The following is a 19,957-nucleotide window of genomic DNA, read 5'->3' on the forward strand; positions in this document are numbered from 1 at the left end:
TAAATGCATACTTGACTGTAGATAGATTTATGAGTGAAGTTACCAACACAATAGATTGGCCGTAACTCACCCATTTTAGAATCACATTCTCTCTCGTGTATAATTCCCAATTATTATTGATGTGTTTGCACTTTTAATCTTGCCGCCACTGGTCTTGCCCCAATTTAATTTCCCAACGTTTAACTCCCCTCAGAAGCTTGCCCACATTACCCCTTGGAGCTTCTTGTTCCTGTTTGTCCCTCATGCTAGTACCTTCTATGTGGAACCGCCTTCCCATGTATTTTGAGGGAACAGGTGGGTTCTAATAACTCACTTGTTCAGACAGTTTTTCTTTTATTAATACTGGGGTCCTCTTTTCTCTCTACTTGTTTTAACAGCTATATGTATACGTCTGTTCCTTTTCCTTTCATCGTTGTATATTATGGTTTCATGAATCATTTTTTTTGTGATACATCCTTTCTGTTAAGAGCTTTGGAACATTTCGTTTGAAAGTTTCTCTATGACTTACCAGTAGATCAACCGCCGTACTTTGGTCGATAGGTGGCGACTCGGCAATGTCTACCATTTGAATACCAGAGAAGAAGACTAACGACGTGACCAAACTTCCGTGTTTGGTTCTGTGGTTTGGTTTGATCCCCATGATTATGATTAATCCGTTTTCGATATGTTAAAGAAAGATCTACTGCTAACTATTAGAATTGCAAGCACTCGCGTTCAGTTGAGCCTTTGATTATTTACGATTTTCGTCCTTTGTATCGTTACTTACGCGCCTTAAGGTTTATTTGCGGTCGAATTTTTTTTGGGTTGTATTTTAAAATTTTATATAATCGAATTCTGCTTTATGTATGCCACCGGTGGGGTTTGGTGCCAACTTGGCACCACCAAAGTGTCGCTAAGTTTGGAAACCTTAAAGGCCAGCCAGGCAAGTAAGAAACCTGTAAAGGGGGGCACCGTCCCTGAAGGCGTTAAGAAGAAGGTTTTGAAGAAAGTAGGATCGACCAGTACCAGTTTCATTGGTCCCGCATGTCGCCCGGGAAAGAACGCATGTCGCCCGGCTAAGACCGCAACTCACCCGCCGAAGACGGCAATTCACCCGCCGAAGACCGCAACTCACCCGGCTAAGACCGCGTCTCGCCCGGCTAAGACCAAGGGGAAGGATATCGAAGACAGCTTGAATGACTTCTACCAGGAACTGGAGTCTTTGGACTCACCGGACGCTGCTCCGCGTCCCCCGAACAAACAGGCATCGAACCAGGACAGACGCAACAGAAGAGAGCCGCCAAATACAAACCAGAAGAGAAGTTACGATTCCTTCCAGTATTCAGGCAACGATCCTAATCGCCAGCAACAACACTGGCAGCCGGATGGCCCGTACAACCACGACAACAAGCGACAACGCAGTGAGGATGACTTCTGGCGGCCACATCATCCCCAGATGATGGGTTTTCCGAGACCGCCCCAACGATTCCAACCTCCTCACCCCCGCTTCAATGGGCCATTCCCAGGCCCTCCACCAGGACACTTTGTGCCCCATTGGAACCCCTATGCCCATCCACAGGACTCCCACTTCCAACAAGACCAATTCCTCCCACCCGGCGTGTGTCGTGATCCGCATCCTCCGGGCTGTCGACCCAGTCCTCCACCCCATCCGGGTGATGGCCTTTGGGGGGGAGGCAGCGGAGAGCCTACCTGGCCGCAGAGTTCTGCAGCAGAAACCAAACTGGTCAATTCGCAACAAGAGGACTACTCCACCAAAGACCCCGACTCTTCATCATCATCATCATCGTCCTCGTCATTGTCACTGATCTTGATGCGTGGTTTACCAGGATCTGGTAAATCAACGTTTGCTCGGTAAGGAGGTGGTGTTTTCTTGTTGGGTCCAACACGGTGTGATGTTAAATTTTGTGGCGTTTAGTAAATATCCCTGGATTACAGCAACAAAGTGATGGGTGTAAATCCTTTTCAATCAATAATTTTGACAAAACGTGTATGCTTTACAGGGAGCTGGCGTGTACTGGGCCCACTGGGGTGATTCTCAGTACTGATGACTACTTCGCCAACCAGGACGGCTACACGTATGACCCAAGTCTGCTGCCTATAGCTCATCAATGGAACCAGAATCGAGGTAAAGGGTTCAATTATGAGGGCAGGTTCAATGCTAGGCAAAAGATTATTTATAAATCAACACGAAAATATCAGGCAATTCCAGCGATGCTCTCCCATTATGGAACTTGTTACGCTACTGCATTTGCAAACCATCTATGCAAACCTGACATTTATGACAGGAGGTATACAAATAATTTGATAAAAATAATAAATACTGAGTGAAATTTAAGGTTAACGTTTTGGTCAGCTCCCAGCAAGAAGGTACTGGGTTCGAGCCCCATGTCCTCAATATATGATATTGACATCCTTGAACTTACTCATTTGACTAACACAACCAACTCACTCATTTCACTAACCAACCCCTCTCCCCTGGACTTTAGCTGATAAAGCCATGCTGTAGGATCCATAACTAACTAACTAACATAAATTAACCTGACCAAGCTTAGTTTACCTTAACTAACTAACTATATATTTGGTCTCTAGCTGATAAAGCCATAGGACACCTAACTAGTACCTAACTTTTACTAAGTAACATAACTAACTAAATAACCTCAACAACCCTTACTAGCTAAACCCTCTCCCCGGGTCTCTAGTTGATAGAGCCATGCTGTAGGACAATTAACTAACTAACTAACTAACCTTAACTATCTCTCTCTCTCCCTGGTCTGAAGCGGATGAAGCTATGCTGAAGGGTTGTTCCCCGCTGATCATCGACAACACCAACCTGCAGCCATGGGAGATGAAGCCCTACGTCGCCATGGTAGGTGGGGCTCGGATGCAGACTAGTAGATGGGGACTATAAACAGGGGTGCACTATCGGGTACGAAGGCGCGCCCATAATCAGGGAAGCGTAACGTCACTTGTTTCACTACCCCACTTTTGTGTAAATAACCGCCAGGTCATCAAAACAAAACTACGGGTGTATCTTGTCTGCTTTGGCGTTTCGCCGACTGCAAAGAAACGGCAAACGGAGCAGGATTACAAAACAACCGTTTTGTAATTAACTAACTGACCCCTCTCCCCTGGACTTTAGCAGTAGCGCGTAGCAACCGTTTTGTAATCCCAGAATAGATTAAGGTTTAATCTATTCTGGGATTTCTCGTTTTGGAAAGAAATGTACTGTCGCCAAATTACATATTTTTATAACAACGGGACCCTCAAGAGTGGTTTATTCGGCTCATACCGTAGTTACCAATAGTGATTGGATATTATCGATTGATTGATGGTTTAAAACTTTAAAGTGAACTATTCTTCCATTTTGCTTCGAGTACATCATTTTTGCTTTGTCAAGGAAACGTTTATAGTTTTATTGCACGTCCAATGTTACTGACCAATCAAGATCAAGTTCATCCTTGCTGTGGTATAAACATGTGTGCGGTACGAGTGTGTTGGGACGGGATCATCATGAGTTGTTTTGTGGTCGACAGGCCCTGGAGCGAGGGTACAGAGTCTTCTTCCAGGAACCCAACACTCAGTGGAAGTTCGATCCCGTTGAGTTGGAGAAGTGAGTTTTGTTTCCAAACGTGGGTGTGTGCATTGAACTGAGATTGCTATGAGAAACATCATTTGCGCCACGTAAGAAAATAAGATGCATTCAGCATATATTAATTGAATATGTGATTAAATAGTTTGAATTGAATACATGTTGATTGATTACTATAATCTGTTTTGGAATTCATCTATTTTTGTGGATTATTTACGCTATTTTTCTACATTTGTATCCGATATATTTTCTATTTGATTGCCCTATTATCCTTTTATCCTTATCACATTGACGATTCTCTATATTTTAATTAGGCCTGTCATTCAAACAGAATCAGGGTTGGACGTAGACCAGGCTACGGCCTATGTGCTTGTGCATCTTACCACGGTCTGCCACTATTACAGAAGTGAACACATTCCTGAATGTGCTCTAACCCATTTGCTGCCTTGCAACTTGTCTAATATTGACCAAGCAGCCACGTTCGCTTCTTCAATGGGGAAAGATTTTGGTATGATGTGCAAGCACAGAGAAAGCTGTTCTGGTTACGATGTATGATCTACGGATTGACTGCTCTGGTCTATGTCCAACCCTGCTGGTGTTTGATTGATAGTTTCACCAAACTGTGAAAGTGTTTCCATATCTCGTGGCTTGTGTAAACTGAATAATATCTTATTCAGTTTACACCAGGTCATTGATTTTCCCGGTAATAGTGTGTTTGTCTGTGAGTGTCCTTTCTGACTCTATCTTCTCCTATGGCTCATAAGAGAGAAAACATCTCGTCCTAAACACACACACACACACACACACTTACAAACTGACTGCATGAAAGTGATCGACTGATCTCTCATTTTTCAACCACAAAGCCACAACCCTGACGTTTGTCCCCAGGCGGACCAAGCATGGCGTCCCACAGCAGAAGATCGCCCAGATGTTGGAGCGCTTCTGTTTCCCCGTCTCCGTGGAGACCGTCATGACGTCGCAAGAGCCACCGCACACCAGCGCCCCGACGCAACACCAACAAAGAAGACCTTAACCAATGTTTATTTTAAATTTTCTATTCAACGTTGGTTATCAGATCAGTAAATACATTTTTACAGGGTTGCTCAGGGTTGCCATGGGATCGAAACGACTATTTTTTACATTGAGTGTTTTAAAGATTTAGTTTAGATTTGCCCTCTTCGGTCTGCGTTGTTTTAGATAATAAACTTTCTTAACCTTTATAGGTGTACTGTGTTTAGTGGCATCTAGCGCAACGGACTTCACAGAAATGGATACAAATATTCATAAGTATGATTAAAATAGTGTATAACCCCATGGAAAGAACAATCTCGTATTCAATCCTTTATAATGAGCCCTGTGTATACATGGGTAGCAGGTCAGAGCCCGCCATGTTGCACCGCTATGTTTTTACAAAAGCCCAGAGTAGACCAATTGCCCTAGATAGGACGTGTCTTAAATGTTAATCATATTCCCTTTCTAACTTGTAAGCTATGACCTATAGTTTAACAGACTTAAAACCTTATAAATATCAAGTAACCCCTACTTGACACTTGCAACTCTGTTGTAGACTATCGCGTCATTTTGGAAATACCTGCTCAACCCAGTGTTGCATTTTCTGTTATTGTCATGGGGGTGGGGGGTTGGTTGCAATCTGCATCCTCGCCGCTAGATGGCACTAAATCTTACACATTGTACCTTTTAAAAATATGAAAAAGGCAAAACACTTTTTTTCTATTCAATTCTTCCATTTTCCAAACCAGGCTGCGTCAACCCACAAGAGAGTAGAGGCAGCTGTTGGCAACAAGACAATTTAAAGGTTGGATGTTTTTAATCCAGAACAGTCAATTGCATGGGTCATACGCTGCTGCTTTCGTATGTTTATGCTACATTCAATGGATCATGGATTTGATCATTCAAACTAATTGCTGTATGAAATGTTTTCTAGAAATGGGAAATCTATATTTTTATTTAATCACTTCTAGTATTTTGGGGTTTTCTGTCTAAACTAAGAATGTAGATACTATGTGTATATATGGTTGACCTTCGACCACGGCAAGGCCAGAATATCAGCCTCCTGTCTTCTTTGTGTAACGTTTGGTGGTTCTGCCGTTCAACACCCGTTCAACACAGCGTTCATGCAACCTTGAGAGAGATGCCCTAACCCTTATCTGCTTCTCAATTAATGTTTCTTTAAAATATTCATTAGCTTTGGATAAAAGAGTTTCCTAACTGACAAAATGTGTCCTTACTGCCCCATGTATCAGCAGTCGAGAAGAGCAGCTGCGTCTGGATTTGAGAGATGCGTTGTTCGTCTCTTCTCCCTCCCCTTCTCTCTGCCTCCCACCTCCCTCTCTCTGTCTCTCTTCCCTCCTCCATCGGCCCAGTAGGGTATAAATAGCTTGTCAGTGGAAGTGAGCAGCAGACGAAATCGTATTACGTATTATTGAAGGAGGAAAGACCGCATCCTGAAACACGCACGCAAACCCAAACACACAGAGTAGGCCTACACAGACCCCCGCAGAGGCTAATGATCGAGACGCTCCGAAAATAAAACCCACCTTCTATTTATAGTGACAGCCGGAAGCCAATGATAAACGGCATAGGTGTTTTTAGGACCACAGAATAGCATTAAAAAAATAACTGTCCAACCGTCACTGGCTGTTTTGGCCTTTCATCTCTGCTGAGACTTTCGAAGAGATCATGGGAATCACATTTGATATCAACGAGACCTTTTCTCTGGATGAAGACCCTCTCAGTATTTGCCCTTAACGAAAAGGTAGGGCTTAGGAACTTTGCTCTTTGTCTCCAGGTAGACCGTTGTCATTGGAGTTTGGAGTGACTCCAATTTAGATTTTACTGTTCTTAATCTGTCCTCAGTGTATGTCATCTTAAATATTTGAGGGGGGTGTTTTTGATAACACTTTGTTTGACGTGATATTAGTGGTTGGAGGACAATAACCCCTCAGCTTAAGCATTCAATCCCAACCCTGCCCTTAACAAACCATAACCCTTAACCTAACCGCCTACACCTAACCCTTGTCTCAACCCTAAATCTAACCGTTAACTCTGAAACCTCTCCCACTGTGACCATTTCCCACACTCAAAGACAACTGTCTCACTGAGTAAATTCACCTTTCTGAATCAACAACTTGTCAAATATTATACATCCATGGTCATAGCTCGGTGTGATATTAACATGCATAGGCATACTACAGCCTAATGTCCGATGATATCTGATTGGGCCAAGCGGCTTTATAAATCGTGTTTAGTGATGGCCACGTGACAACGGCAGCCAATGAACACCACGGTCAGCAGCGGTGGAGCCTGTCCTCAAATAAGCAGAGAGGGGATCCCGAATTATAGCGTTACCCCGGTCTAATTCCGGTCTCTTACGTTCTAAGAGCTGGGAACGCCAGTTAACACACCCGGAGCGAGAATAATATGAACATGACAATAATAAAAACAAGCGGGACAAACCAATAAATATGAGGTTTCTACAAAAAAATGGAAAGCGCAATACCCGAAACATAGAACGGATACCCCTCTGCCGGAAGTCTCTCACTCTCTCTCGCCTCTCGCCGCTAAACCCATATCACTGCAAGTCCCGCCCTCTCTCTCCTAAATAACGATCATTTGGAGCATCCCGTACCAGGCGTTCCGTTCTGAGATGAGAACGCCTGGAAACGAGGTTAGTCTTCAAACTACTGATTCATCGCCGGTACAACGTTACCTCAACTGGAAATTACGATTTAGCTTCAACCGGCTTCCCGTCTTGCGTCTACAGTGCTGTTGACGCGCACGACGCAGGTGTGCGGCGCGTCGCTCGGCTGCATCTACGGGGACAAGTTGAGCCGAACAACCCGAACCGAGGAGACTACACATCATCTGCACCATGCACGGTAGGACCAGGACACCTGACCGGTCGTCAGGAAACGCTGTTTTTAGAGAAGCTGGTGCTTCCTTAAACGTGTGTTTTAGTTCAATTATTTGGGTTGTTGTAACGCTTCGGTCCTTCACCAACAAGGCACCGTATAAACTTTGACTAGGCTGGTACGGCTGTGTGATGGTCTGTCCTGCCATGGTATCGATCTGTTGTTACATTTATACAATTGTACATTTTTGGGGTCAGGTGTGAGACCGGGTGTCGGGAACGCGCCGCCGTTGACAGTTGACAAACAGGTTCAACGGTCGTCCGTCGGGACCTGTTGGTGGGTTGACGTGGTTATTTGGGTCGGTAATATTTAAATATGTAAAAAAAAAAAAAAAAAAAAGATTGTAGACCTACACTTTTAACTTGGTTATATTTGCTTTCTAATTATGCTACCTGGCGGCCATGACCATAACCGACCGCCACCCGGCCCGAATGGGAGTTCTTCCTCACCAAAAGCCGGTCCAAATTGTCCCGGGAGAAGTATCCAAGGTGTTCGACACTTGATCCCTCAAGTGTCGACTTGAGGGATCAGATGTTGGTTTCTGCTGAACTGTAGTTTGGTAGTAGCCTAGTACGGTTATCAACAGCGTTACATAAGCGCTTTTTCTCGAAATAGATTCTAGAGATGAGATGTTTGATTCTCCGCAGGGAGAGGACATGGAGAGGACAAGATGGAGTTTATTTTGTAACGTGTGTGTGTGTGTGTGTGTGTGTGTGTGTGTGTGTGTGTGTGTGTGTGTGTGTGTGTGTGTGTGTGTGTGTGTGTGTGTGTGTGTGTGTGTGTGTGTGTGTGTGTGTGCGCGCGTGTGTGTGAAAATGGAATCAAGACTAGAATTCTAATGTCCTCAAGAGATGAGTAGAGTGTGTGTGGGAGGGTGGTTTTGTGTGTGTGAGAGAGAGAGAGAGAGAGAGAGAGAGAGAGAGAGAGAGAGAGAGAGAGAGAGAGAGAGAGAGAGACGTGTGCCTTTCCTATGGCATGTGAGCGAGTTTATGAGTGTGTATGAGAGTTTTTGTCCTGTGTGTGTGTGTGTGTGTGTGTGTGTGTGTGTGTGTGTGTTTGTGATATTACTATTGTCCCAGTTAGAGAATAATGAATGCAAAGGGTTGGTTGTGATAAAGATAACCACCCCCCATGAAGGTCACATCATCTGCTTCATTACATTGATTAAACTCCGCTTTGTCAGACGGCGCATGTCTGTGACCGTTCTGGTTATGCAGGGACCATGGGACTGAAGTCTTTGATATGTTGTTTTCATGTTTCCATCCACACCGCTGAACATGCAGCACTTATAGTTTGTTCCCTGAGACCACGAGGGAGTCAGAGGGGAGAACGAAGGAATGATTTGTCCCAGCACAACATTTGAGCTTGTAGAATGGAGAAGATGATGGATGGTGAATGGTGATGACGATGAAGAATATAATAAGCAAAGATAAGACCGCCGTGATTGTCCTCAGTCTTCGAATCACAATTATCTGGAGAATCTTTGGCGTAAACCAGGATGTCTCTTTCTAAAACAACGAGCTCTTGTCCGTTCCAAACTTTTAACTGCTGCCAGAGGTTATTGTTTTTGTAGGACTTTAGTAGTGTGATTGTATTTTAGTCAGGAAGGGAGGTGGCGTTTGTGAGGCGGAAAACCCTGTCAATGTGTGAGCGTCGCAAGACCAATATCCACCACAACACAGCCGTAAATACATGCTGTCGCGGTTACAACAGCATGTAGGAAGGAGGGAGGGAAGGCGGCAAGGAAGGAAGGAAGGAGGGAGGGAGGGAGAGAGGGAGACGGACAGTCCGAGTTGGATGAGGTAAGATCGATGGTTTGAAACCACAGTCACCATTTGCTGCACCAGCGTCTCGGCTGGTATTGCCTGTTGACCTTGTTTGACCTTTAATCCCCTTAGCATATGAGGGGCCGTTTAGGACATAACTAATTGAGACACTCTCACACACATACCTATGAAACACTCTTACACTCACTACTGAAACACTCACACATACATACATACTCGTCTGAAACACTTACACATACATATGAGAAACACACACGCATACATACATACCTCTGTGGCATATACACATACATATGAAATGCTTGCATTCATACAAGTGAAACATTCATACGTATCTATCTGAAACACTCATGCAAGCACATATTTGTATAAATGTTTCAAATGTATGAATAAGTTTTTCAGTTATATGTATGTATGCTCTTACATGAGGACGTGCAAGCGTTTCACATGTAGTATTCATACCAGTGATTTCAGTAGTGACGGTGAGAGCGTTTCAATAGTGAATGTAAGAGTGTTTCATAGGTATGTGTGCATGAAATTCCAAGGTCAAGGTCGGCATTTAAACCGGAAGGCGGGAACAAAGAGTGCATTTTTGAACAGCCAGAACGCGCCAATCTGAGCCAACCGTCAAGAGCGAGTAAGAGCGTGACTCTCGTCTCCCGGGTCTTGCTGTAGGCTTTCAACGCAGCGCAGCACCCTATTTAGAAAATATACGATTTCATCGCGATTGCCAATTACAAATAAAGCCTCCAGACTGATCAAAATAATTAAAAGTTGCACCTTCATATTCATATTCAATAACACAAAAAACCTGAAATGTCAGTCACGCTCTTCACCGTTGGCTTAGATTGGCTGAAATGTCACGCTCTTCACCGTTGGCTTAGAAACCGGCACTCTTTGTTCCCGCCTTCCGGTTTAAATGCCGACCTTGACCTTGGAATTTCATGCACACATACCTATGAAACACTCTTACATTCACTATTGAAACGCTCTCACCGTCACTACTGAAATCACTGGTATGAATGCTACATGTGAAACGCTTGCACATCCTCATGTAAGAGCATACATACGTATAACTGAAAAACGTATTCATACATTTGAAACATTTATACAAATATGTGCTTGCATGAGTGTTTCAGATAGATACGTATGAATGTTTCACTTGTATGAATGTAAGCATTTCATATGTATGTGTATATGCCACAGAGGTACGTATGTGTGCGTGTGTGTTTCTCATATGTATGTGTAAGTGTTTCAGAAGAGTATGTATGGATGTGTGAGTGTTTCAGTAGTGAGTGTGTGAGCGTTTCAGTAGTGAGTGTAAGAGTGTTTCATAGGTATGTGTGTGAGAGTGTCTCAATTAGTTATGTCCTAAACGGCCCCTCATATTAGCCCTTAGTCCCCGTCGATGTGTTAATAGACCTGATATGAATTGATTCACTCTTAAAAGTGGCAATCCTCTGACCTCATGTCATTCCTTCCGAGTCTGTCAAGGAAAACGATTCAATTACATCTCGAAACTTCCGGTTGTTACCTTGTCACAATCCGGTGGTTGCATTTCATCTCGTCTTTACTGAATGATGCAGGTGATCAATGGAAACACGTGACTGAAGGAAACTTTCAATAGATAAGCTAATCTCGAACTCGACAGTCTGTCTATTATTCCAAAAGGAAAGGCTCTTTGTCACCCTGAAGGAGTTTCAGTCACGTGACTAAAGCAAACGATGACTAGAAACCGTTTTCCTATAAATAGCCACACAGTTAAGTTTACACTGAACTTCTCAACAAGAAGAAGACGGCCTTCAAGACCAGAACCGGCTGGAGCTGAGAAGAGAGCTGCTTGGGCCGTGCTAGAGGAGGAAGGTGAAGGAAAAAGTTCCTGGAGAAAGACATGAGGGAGGTCTGTGATGGTATGAATTATGAAGACCTTCACAAGCAGAGGAATGGTAGTACAACATGTGGGGAGAGAGAGCTCATCAAACTCTTCTGTTACCACTTGCACTGCCATATTTCAGCTTGTGTTAAAGTCAATATTCAAACTACATATTGAGGTTAGCCCAGGTACGTTTCAGTTAGAGAACAATAGAAGGTGAGTAATAGAAGGTCATGTGACCACCAGCTTGATAAGTGGTGGTGTTTACAGAAATCCACAATCAATGGCGAGTTTGTGTTGTCAAATCCCCCCCGTGACCTCTTGGTGGCGCCACAAACAACTGAAGACTCCCATTTTATAATGTGTGTGTGTGTGTGTGTGTGTGTCTCTTTCCCCCAGGGTTGTCGGGACGGCGATGGACTGACCCCGCCCTGACCCCAGCGGGTGGGGGCGTTACTGCTGCTGCTACATCGTGAGCGCGGATACGACGCTAGCATCATGGAGGCGGCGGCCAGCGCGTTGGAGAGGGAGCACGTCCACCGCGTTTACGACAAAATCGCGCCCTACTTCAACGACAGCCGCTACAAGGCCTGGCCCAAGGTGCGACAGTTCCTGCTGGACCAGCAGCCCGGCAGCTTGGTCGCGGATGTCGGTAGGTTTGACCTTCGCTCAATAGCGTAGCATTGTGATAGTTTTTATCTAACATATTTTACCACATAATATACGTTTCATAATGCGCTTTTTTTACACGTATTTGCTTGCATTTTGATCTCCTATCCAAATAGTTTTTTTTAACAAAGGTGCTATATATTTATTTGCATATTAACTGTAGAATAGGACCGGTATGTGTTGTGGTTTTGATGTTGTGTGTGTCTGTTTGCGTTGGCAGGCTGTGGAAATGGAAAGTACCTTGGCATCAACAAGAAGGTGGTGATCCTGGGCTGTGACGTCTGTTGCCCCCTGGTGGCCTACGCCAGTAGTCAGGGACACGAGGTCCAGGTGTGTGATGGTCTGCATCTCCCCTACCGCGACGGGGTCTTCGACGCAGTCCTCTCTATCGCAGGTAAGTGGGCTGTGTGTGTGTGTGTGTGTGTGTGTGTGTGTGTGTGTGTGTGTGTGTGTGTGTGTGTGTGTGTGTGTGTGTGTGTGTGTGTGTGTGTGTGTGTGTGTGTGTGTGTGTGTGTGTGTGTGTCCACGACAATATTGAGGAAGACACAGTTCGGGGGATAATTTATGGCTTTTAATATTATCATTATTATTAAAGATGACTCATAATGACCCCTGGGCAGCCAACGGATATCTATTTTTTTTGGTAAACGCTATAGCCAACAACGACAAATTACAAGGGAAGTGACACACACTACCCTGCACAATATAGCTTGACGTGCTTTTTGAATATGTGAAAATTATACGGTTTAATATGTGAGCACGACACAATGTTTAATTGATCATTTGCAGTGCCGGATAATGGCAACATTAACCTTCGCGTTTCAAAATTACTTGTGATGAAAGTAATCTATCAGACGAGATGAGCAGAAGTCAACAGACTAGATGAGTCGTCATGTGTGATTGGGAACAGAGGGCGATGTTGTGTGAAATCTGCACCACTCCAGATCTAGTGATATTTCCTGATCAACCAGTAATGCTGAGTTGTTAATGAAAGCATCATACTTCCAGGAGAGATTACATAAAGGCCTACATCCATCTGCAATGATCATCTTTTTCAATTATCCTTAAGAATCTGCATTATTTTCCCCTGCTCTGTGTTCTAGATTAAAAACCATTCCAGTCCTTTTTACAGGTTTTTTTTTTATTGATAAGCCATTCAACCCATAAAAGCCAGATTGCAATACTTATTTTGTAGACGATCAATTTGGCACGACACAGACCCTGCTATGCCATGGGTGAAAGGACACAGGGAAGCGATGTTCCAGAGCTTAGTTGCATGTGTGAATTGTGAATTTCTCTTGTAGTGCCTGTGAAAGGTTATCCCAATAATTTACCGGGAACATTGTCTGAAATAGGCTTCACTGACCAGGGACGACAATGAAGTTGTTGTCCCCCCCCCCCCACATAAATTATTTCTAAATGTATGTAATTTAAAATATGTTTAATTTAATAGCAGCCAACTCTACTTTTGATATAATTCACACATAAAGCCAACACAAGCATCCTGCTCAGAGGTCTGAACTGTTGCATAATACATTGGAGCGTTTTACCTCTATGCCTATTTTCAGAGAAAGAATGGTGCTGCAATTCTAGACGTGTTGCTCTGTAAAATAGGTAAATATGTATAGTCATGGTCTAAAAGTGATTCATTCATATACATATATATAAAGCTACTATTAATGGCTGTGTGTCTGTTACATAATTTGATGTATGTTGGTGATTTATTCAAGTCCCCTCCAGAAAAATTCTGTGTTTGTGCAGACAAGTTGAGATGAAGCCCTCCTTGACAGTAATCATTCCATCAATTCTTGGCTCCCGGCGGCAAACTTCACTGCCAAAAACACAATCAAGTAACAACGGTTATGGATGCATCATTGGATTGCCAGATGGCTGCTCTTCAAACCACCGATTTGAAAGTGCCCATAGTTAGAAGTAGATCTTTGTGACCCAAAGCCGGGGTGATATAGGGTATTGTAGGAATAAGTATAATGTGGGGCAATACAATTTAGTTGTTCATGCCAGGTTCTACCGCTCCTACTGCAAGGGTGTACTAGCATACTGTATCTCATTGTGGTACGCCGGCAGTGAGGAGAGCTCTTTAGTCATCAAAACCCTTCACAATATCATCAGCTGCGCTACCTGGAAAACAGCACTTTCAAAGAAGCTCAATGTCTTTTAGGGCTAACATACAGGATCCGGAGAAACAATTTTATCTATTTAAATTTGCAACAAATACATTCAAGCAATAATGTATTTTGGTGCAATATATTTCATCATGATATTTCTTTACTTTTTGTGTTTCTGTCTGTGGATGTCTGTTTACTGAGGCTGTTTTTTGTATTTGGTGTTTCCCTGTGTCTTTAATGCACTGTTCAGGTAGAGCTCTCCCAATTTCATTGTATTCTCTACAATGACCAAGGCGTCCTATTCTATGGCTTTCCAAGTAAATCGTTCAAATCGCTCCTAAACATTTAAATCCTTTAATCTTTCCGTGCCATGCAGTCATCCACCACCTGTCCACCATGGAGCGTCGCGTGCGGGCCATCAGGGAGATGGCCCGCTGCCTCCGGGACGGCGGTCGCATCATGATCTACGTCTGGGCGCTGGAGCAGAAGTACCGCAAGTTCGAGAAGCAGGACATCTTCGTCCCCTGGAACCCAGACCCTCCCCTCGCCCAGCGTCCAATGAGGGATGGCGCTCAGAGTGTGGGTGCTGATGCCCACACCGGCAGCGACGCCCACAGGAAGGCGAGGAGCACGTCGTCGGTGGCGGAGGCGCGCCGGCAGAAAAGCCCCAGGCTGTGGTTCTTCTCCCGCTCGCTGGACTCGGTCTTCGACTTCGGCAGCCTGTCGGTCTCGCACTCGTCGTCGAGGGAACTGAGCGTCTCCGTGGCGACGCCCGCCGTCGGCATGGTCTCTCGGGGGCGAGGCCTCATGAGGCAGGTGTCCAGCTTCTTCTCGCCCTCTGCCCTCAGTGCCAGCCTGGAGGAGGACGTGTTCGAGGAGCTGAGTGACCTCCAAGGTGATCAACAAGAGGGTGGCAGGAGGGAGACGGCGAGGGACGTCCCATCGCCGCCGCCGCCAGCAGCAGCGATAATGGCAAAGTACGGGTCCCTGCCCCTGCCCGACATGGTCCCGGCGAGCAAGGGGGGCGGAGAAGAGAGTGGAAGTGGAAGTGGCGAACAGGGGGGAGGGGAGAGCCCTGAGGAGGAGGAGGAGGAGGAGGAGGAGGAGGGGGGGGGTCTGGCCTTGAGCGGGGCGTCCTGTCTGAGGTACTACCACGTGTTCAGGGAGGGGGAGCTGGCCGAGCTGATAGAGAAACACGTGGAGGAGCTTCACGTCATCACCTCCTACTTTGACCACGCCAACTGGTGCGTCGTGGCCGAGAAGATTCAGGTGTGGAAGATCTGATTTTAAACTTGACGTTTCTTTGGTTGCGTTCATTCTGCTTGACAGTCCGACAGACTAGATACAGTGTCAATAGTTCCACAGCAAACCGAATTCCCCTTCACTTATGCCATGCTACGTTCTTACTTAGTAATAACAAAACAATCATACTTGATTTTTTTTTATTTAATTTATTAGCCAGAATTCTGCCTCATCAAAAAGCACAAAGAACGGCCCATGGTTCAACTTTTGTTTGAAAGCAGCACCTTCAAAGACTTATAGAAACATGACGAATACAAATATGTAATGGCTCCACTTGACTCCGGCTATCATGACAGAACTTTGGGTTGCCTACATTTGGACTTGTTACAGCTGTGTTTGTTGTGTGGCATCAAATGGCAAATACTTTTATCGACTTATAAGCAGTATCTAAAGTATTCAGTGGGTTTCCTTTCAAAGTGCAAATGTTTACTATCGTTCTGCTGTACAATTTTTGCGCAAACAAATTTTATATGTGTGTTATAGGGTTAGTATTTCAGAACTAAAATACTTATATTCGTTCAAAGGATTTTTTTGTTAGCCAAAGAGGACTTCCTGTGATTTTAGCTCTTCCATTTGGTCTTAAAAGGCTTCTAGAGATGTGGATTTTAGTAGGAAATTAAATTGCTACTTACGTATTCTCTGCCTATTCATAAAAATGCACTTGGGTTGCATGTCTTGTGAACATGAGAAGCCAACTTTCTTTATAGGATTTCGAGAAAGTTTTAAGTGTTCACCAACCAACGACTACCTTCCGAAACATCAGTGTAACCTGGTTCCTAAACTTCACTAAACCATCACCCGTCCTGCTTGATGTTGCTGTCGGTGGTTTGCGTGTTTGTGATTTGTCCCATGTCGCCTATCTCAACTTAAAACATTGCGACTTAAACTAAGCAATTAGCCTGTTCTCGACTGCCTAATTTACTGTGAAAAAACATTGCATTGCGATGCAAGTGTCCCTGCTGGCCGATGGATGTCAGTCGGTGACATCCTGGCCGCGTACTGTTCGGCTGTTCTGATTGGGCCATGGGCCAGAGGCCACGCCCACCGCAGTACAGCCTGCCTTGACCAACTGTGATGAATCTCTTGTGGAAGTGACGTCCGTGTCTGTTTTTATGTTAATAAATTGTGTCCGATGTTTTAATGATTTCTTTTATTTCCTCAAAAGCCCTCAAGACGGACGGCGAACACAAAGGATCTGCAGAATACACACATACGCACATAACTTGGACACATCTTCGAGGCTCCCCTTCGTAGATTTCTACATTCCACACTCTTTCCAAACCTACAGCAGAAAACATATATACGATTTGAAAAGGGTATACAGTATAACGTCATAAATGTTAGATTCTGTAAGATAGTGTACCTGTGTCGCTGCTCTGTGCACGATGGAGTGTCTGACGGCTAACTTGTCGACATCGCTGGCATAGCCACCGCCTATGACGGTGGCTATGGGAATGCCTCTTGCCACCACAGTCTTCAGAACATAAAGATCTCGCTGATACAACCCTGAGGAGAACCCTGAACGTTAAGCTCAACCTTACTGCAGCTAGACGTGTGATGATGAACTTTTCCAAACACAAGTTTTTTTAATACAGCATTATTTACAAAGGAGGCTCAAATCTATGGTTCCCAAAATGTATGACCCTGTGTACCCACCTGCGTCGGTGAGTCTGAGTCTTCCCAGGTCGTCCTCAGTGTGGGGGTCGACGCCGGCGTCGTACAGCACCAGGTCGGGGCGAAACGAGTCCAACAGCCCAGGTAGGTGTGTCTCAACTGGAACCATGCAGTAAAAAGGACTTAAATACAGACTTAAGAATTCAAATACGGTTTTAGGATAAAGAATGCAGAATTAGAAGTACAGATGTCTGAATTCTAAATATGTTATTGATAATATGGACTTGCACTATGTAACTTCTACATCTATTTACTCCATTATGAAAAAATCAGCTGGAATGTTTCTCAGGTGCCAATCAATGAGTCAATCCATCCGGGGAATTTATCTCTATAAATCGTGATTTAGCAGAATTTGCAGATCTTCTTCAAACATGTTTTTTCTGTGTGTTAAAAGTGATTGTGCTGTTCCAAAGAATTTGTAAAACTTTAGAAGTTAGAAGTTAAACTTGGTATATCACATCATAGAGCCCTGCTAACTGTAGGAAAGCTTTCTTACCTGTGGAGAGATACTGCCTGTCTTCCGTTCCGTCTGGCAGACTGACATCCAGGTCGCTCCGTTGTTTATGCAGGGGAAAGTTTTTCTCGCCGTGAATTGAAAACGTGAAAACCCCTGGCTCGTCTTTAAAAATAAACGCAGTGCCGTCGCCCTGTTGGGAGTCAGAGCTTAGCTTACAATTCAAGATGCGAGACTCACTTTAGTTTCTACCACTTAAGTTATTGCTCTAAAAAAAGCTTTAATTCCTGAATTTCATGCCTAGAATTTAAAAAAATATGTATTGTTTAAAGATTGCTTGGATTTTATTCTCCTTAAAAGTAACAGTTAATGCTTACGGTCTCCTAATGTCCCTATGCCCATTTTAAGTGCAGTCAAACAAACAGGGATTACCATCAATACAAATATACACTACTCCCCAAAACAAAACAGGGGGAAGAAAATCAAGGTGGAGTCACCTGATGGACGTCCAGGTCCACGATGAGCACCTTCCTATCGGCGGTGGAGGAGGAGGAGGAGGAGGGGCATGAAGAGGAGTTCCTCAGGTATCGTGCGGTGACCGCTAGGTCGTTGATCAGACAGAACCCTGAGCCATGGTCCGGGAAGGCGTGGTGCGTCCCTCCAGCCGTGCTGCAGGCCAAGCCGCGCTCCAAAGCCACCTCCGCCGCCAGCAGCGTACCGCCTACACACGGACGCTTTCTGTTTGACAATGACTTTCTGGACCACAGCCTAAATATACAACGATACTATCGGGGGGGAAAAAAAGGCGAGGGAAGGAGAGACGGGCATTGAGAGTGGGCGATGGGAGGAAGAACCAGGATCAATAGACTCCCTGCTCTCATTCATTGGTGTCAGAGGGCATCCTCACCGGTCTCATAGCGACAGCGTCTCACTAGTCCTTTGCTCCAGGGAAACCCGGTTCGTCTCTGGGCTTTCTCTTCTACCTTACCGCTTACAAAGTTCTTCACGTATTCCGTAGTATGTACACAGTTCAGTACTTCCTCAGATACTAGCTCAGGTGTCCAAACCTAGGGGAATATTAATGTTTGATTCGAATATTTTATATATATATGTATATATATACATATATATATAAATATAAAATCACATCATATAAACAATGAAATATAGATACATTTGCTTATTTACAAAGATTTAATGCAAGTTAATAGGTAAGATGCCACCAATATGTGATTCATATATTATATATTAAGAACGTGGACAATATCACCTGCTGTTCTGAGACGATTTGGTCTTTGAGGAGGCAGTGCAGGACCCGGGGAAACTTTCCCATCGGGAACCTGTGGCCAGGTGGGAGGTCACACACATACCTGCTGTGGTGGACCACTGGAAGTCCCCTGGAATCAGCACTCACCTGGAAAGTGAAGGTGTGTAGTTAATATAGTCTAAAAATAAGAGCTTTAGAACGTAACAATTTAGTGAATATAGTATATAGCACTGGATAAAGTAGACAGTTGACTATCCAGATAGATAGGAGAGAAATACAACACAATATCTATGTAATATGTCAACACCGCAATTTATTGCAGTGTTCGCCACCGTAAAAAGGTACTTGGCTACATTGTCAAGACTGTTAAATGGTAAAGTACAATGTATCTGTACAAAACTAAACATACTGTGGTATTTAGTCAAAGACTCTTACTTTCTCTGCGTGGAAGGCTCTGCATGTGGATGCAAACGTGGGTTTCTTTGAGAAACTGGGTAAGACACGCCTCATGTAAGAGATCTTCATCTCGGTTTAGATCTCTGTTGAATAAATATTTGTTTACATCACACAGCATGGGGCCCACGGTCACGTCTCTTCTTCTGTTTGTTGTCGACTGTAAACGTCATGACATCACCTCCCCCTGGTGTCAAGGAGTGATCAGTGACGATAACATATCTTTACTGAATTTCAATTAGGTCCAACAAATATCAAGACTTTCATAGTATAACTAAAGCGGAGAATTGTATATGCCTTAGGGTTTTACATTTCAAATGATGACGGTTCGTTCGTGTTCATCCTGAGCGTGTTCGGCGCCCGGTTGCGGTTCCAGAGAGAGGCCGCGTGCTGCTCAATCATAGCTCAATCACGCTGTCACGCGCCGCTGATGGATGCTCGCCTCAGCGCGAGAGATTTACTGCCGCTTCCCATTAAAACGCCACCGTGTTAACTAACGAGATGATGGAGAGAGACGGTAAGTTGCTTTGAGGTTCTATTATAATGTTTATTTCTGTTGTTTTCAGAGTGTTTTATGTCTAAGTAAGTTTGTTGCATTCTTTTTTTTAATATAGGAGACCTACAATTGTGTTATCTTCATGAATATATTTAAAAACATAACATAGGCCAATACAAACGTATACAAATTGAAAACAGGTCTGTCATGTTTGTGACTTTTATAAGGTTGTTTTTAATAATCACAACATAGTCCTATGCTAAAAAGTGAATCATTTTTCTTAATTTATTTGATATTACGTTGTCTTTGAATTGGACTACATCAACCTATAGGAA

At 44.1% G+C, this 19,957-nt stretch overlaps 3 protein-coding genes across 3 annotated transcripts; 2 read left to right on the forward strand and 1 right to left on the reverse strand.

Annotated features, from left to right (window-relative positions):
* Nucleotides 1-552: 552 nt before the first annotated feature.
* Nucleotides 553-4,809, forward strand: n4bp2l2 (NEDD4 binding protein 2-like 2). Its single transcript, XM_060076488.1, has 5 exons — nucleotides 553-1,851; nucleotides 2,001-2,125; nucleotides 2,778-2,866; nucleotides 3,534-3,610; nucleotides 4,478-4,809. Exons 1-5 carry the CDS (start codon nucleotides 842-844, stop codon nucleotides 4,620-4,622), a joined length of 1,446 nt encoding a protein of 481 aa, XP_059932471.1. The 5' UTR covers nucleotides 553-841; the 3' UTR covers nucleotides 4,623-4,809.
* A 1,684-nt stretch (nucleotides 4,810-6,493) lies between these two features.
* On the forward strand, nucleotides 6,494-16,419 carry trmt9b (tRNA methyltransferase 9B). Its single transcript, XM_060076467.1, has 4 exons — nucleotides 6,494-7,488; nucleotides 11,581-11,833; nucleotides 12,071-12,244; nucleotides 14,353-16,419. The coding sequence occupies exons 2-4, from the start codon at nucleotides 11,680-11,682 to the stop codon at nucleotides 15,258-15,260; spliced, it is 1,236 nt and encodes a 411-aa protein (XP_059932450.1). The 5' UTR covers nucleotides 6,494-7,488; nucleotides 11,581-11,679; the 3' UTR covers nucleotides 15,261-16,419.
* hdac12 (histone deacetylase 12) lies at nucleotides 16,414-19,315 on the reverse strand. The gene is made up of 8 exons (XM_060076470.1): nucleotides 19,109-19,315; nucleotides 18,677-18,820; nucleotides 18,314-18,473; nucleotides 17,904-18,127; nucleotides 17,449-17,599; nucleotides 16,935-17,051; nucleotides 16,642-16,784; nucleotides 16,414-16,560 (listed from the first exon to the last, which is right to left on the reverse strand). Exons 1-8 carry the CDS (start codon nucleotides 19,196-19,198, stop codon nucleotides 16,537-16,539), a joined length of 1,053 nt encoding a protein of 350 aa, XP_059932453.1. The 5' UTR covers nucleotides 19,199-19,315; the 3' UTR covers nucleotides 16,414-16,536.
* Between the last annotated feature and the right edge of the window lie 642 nt (nucleotides 19,316-19,957).

This window comes from Gadus macrocephalus, chromosome 16 (genome assembly GCF_031168955.1).
Source record: "Gadus macrocephalus chromosome 16, ASM3116895v1".
Taxonomy (NCBI): domain Eukaryota; kingdom Metazoa; phylum Chordata; class Actinopteri; order Gadiformes; family Gadidae; genus Gadus; species Gadus macrocephalus.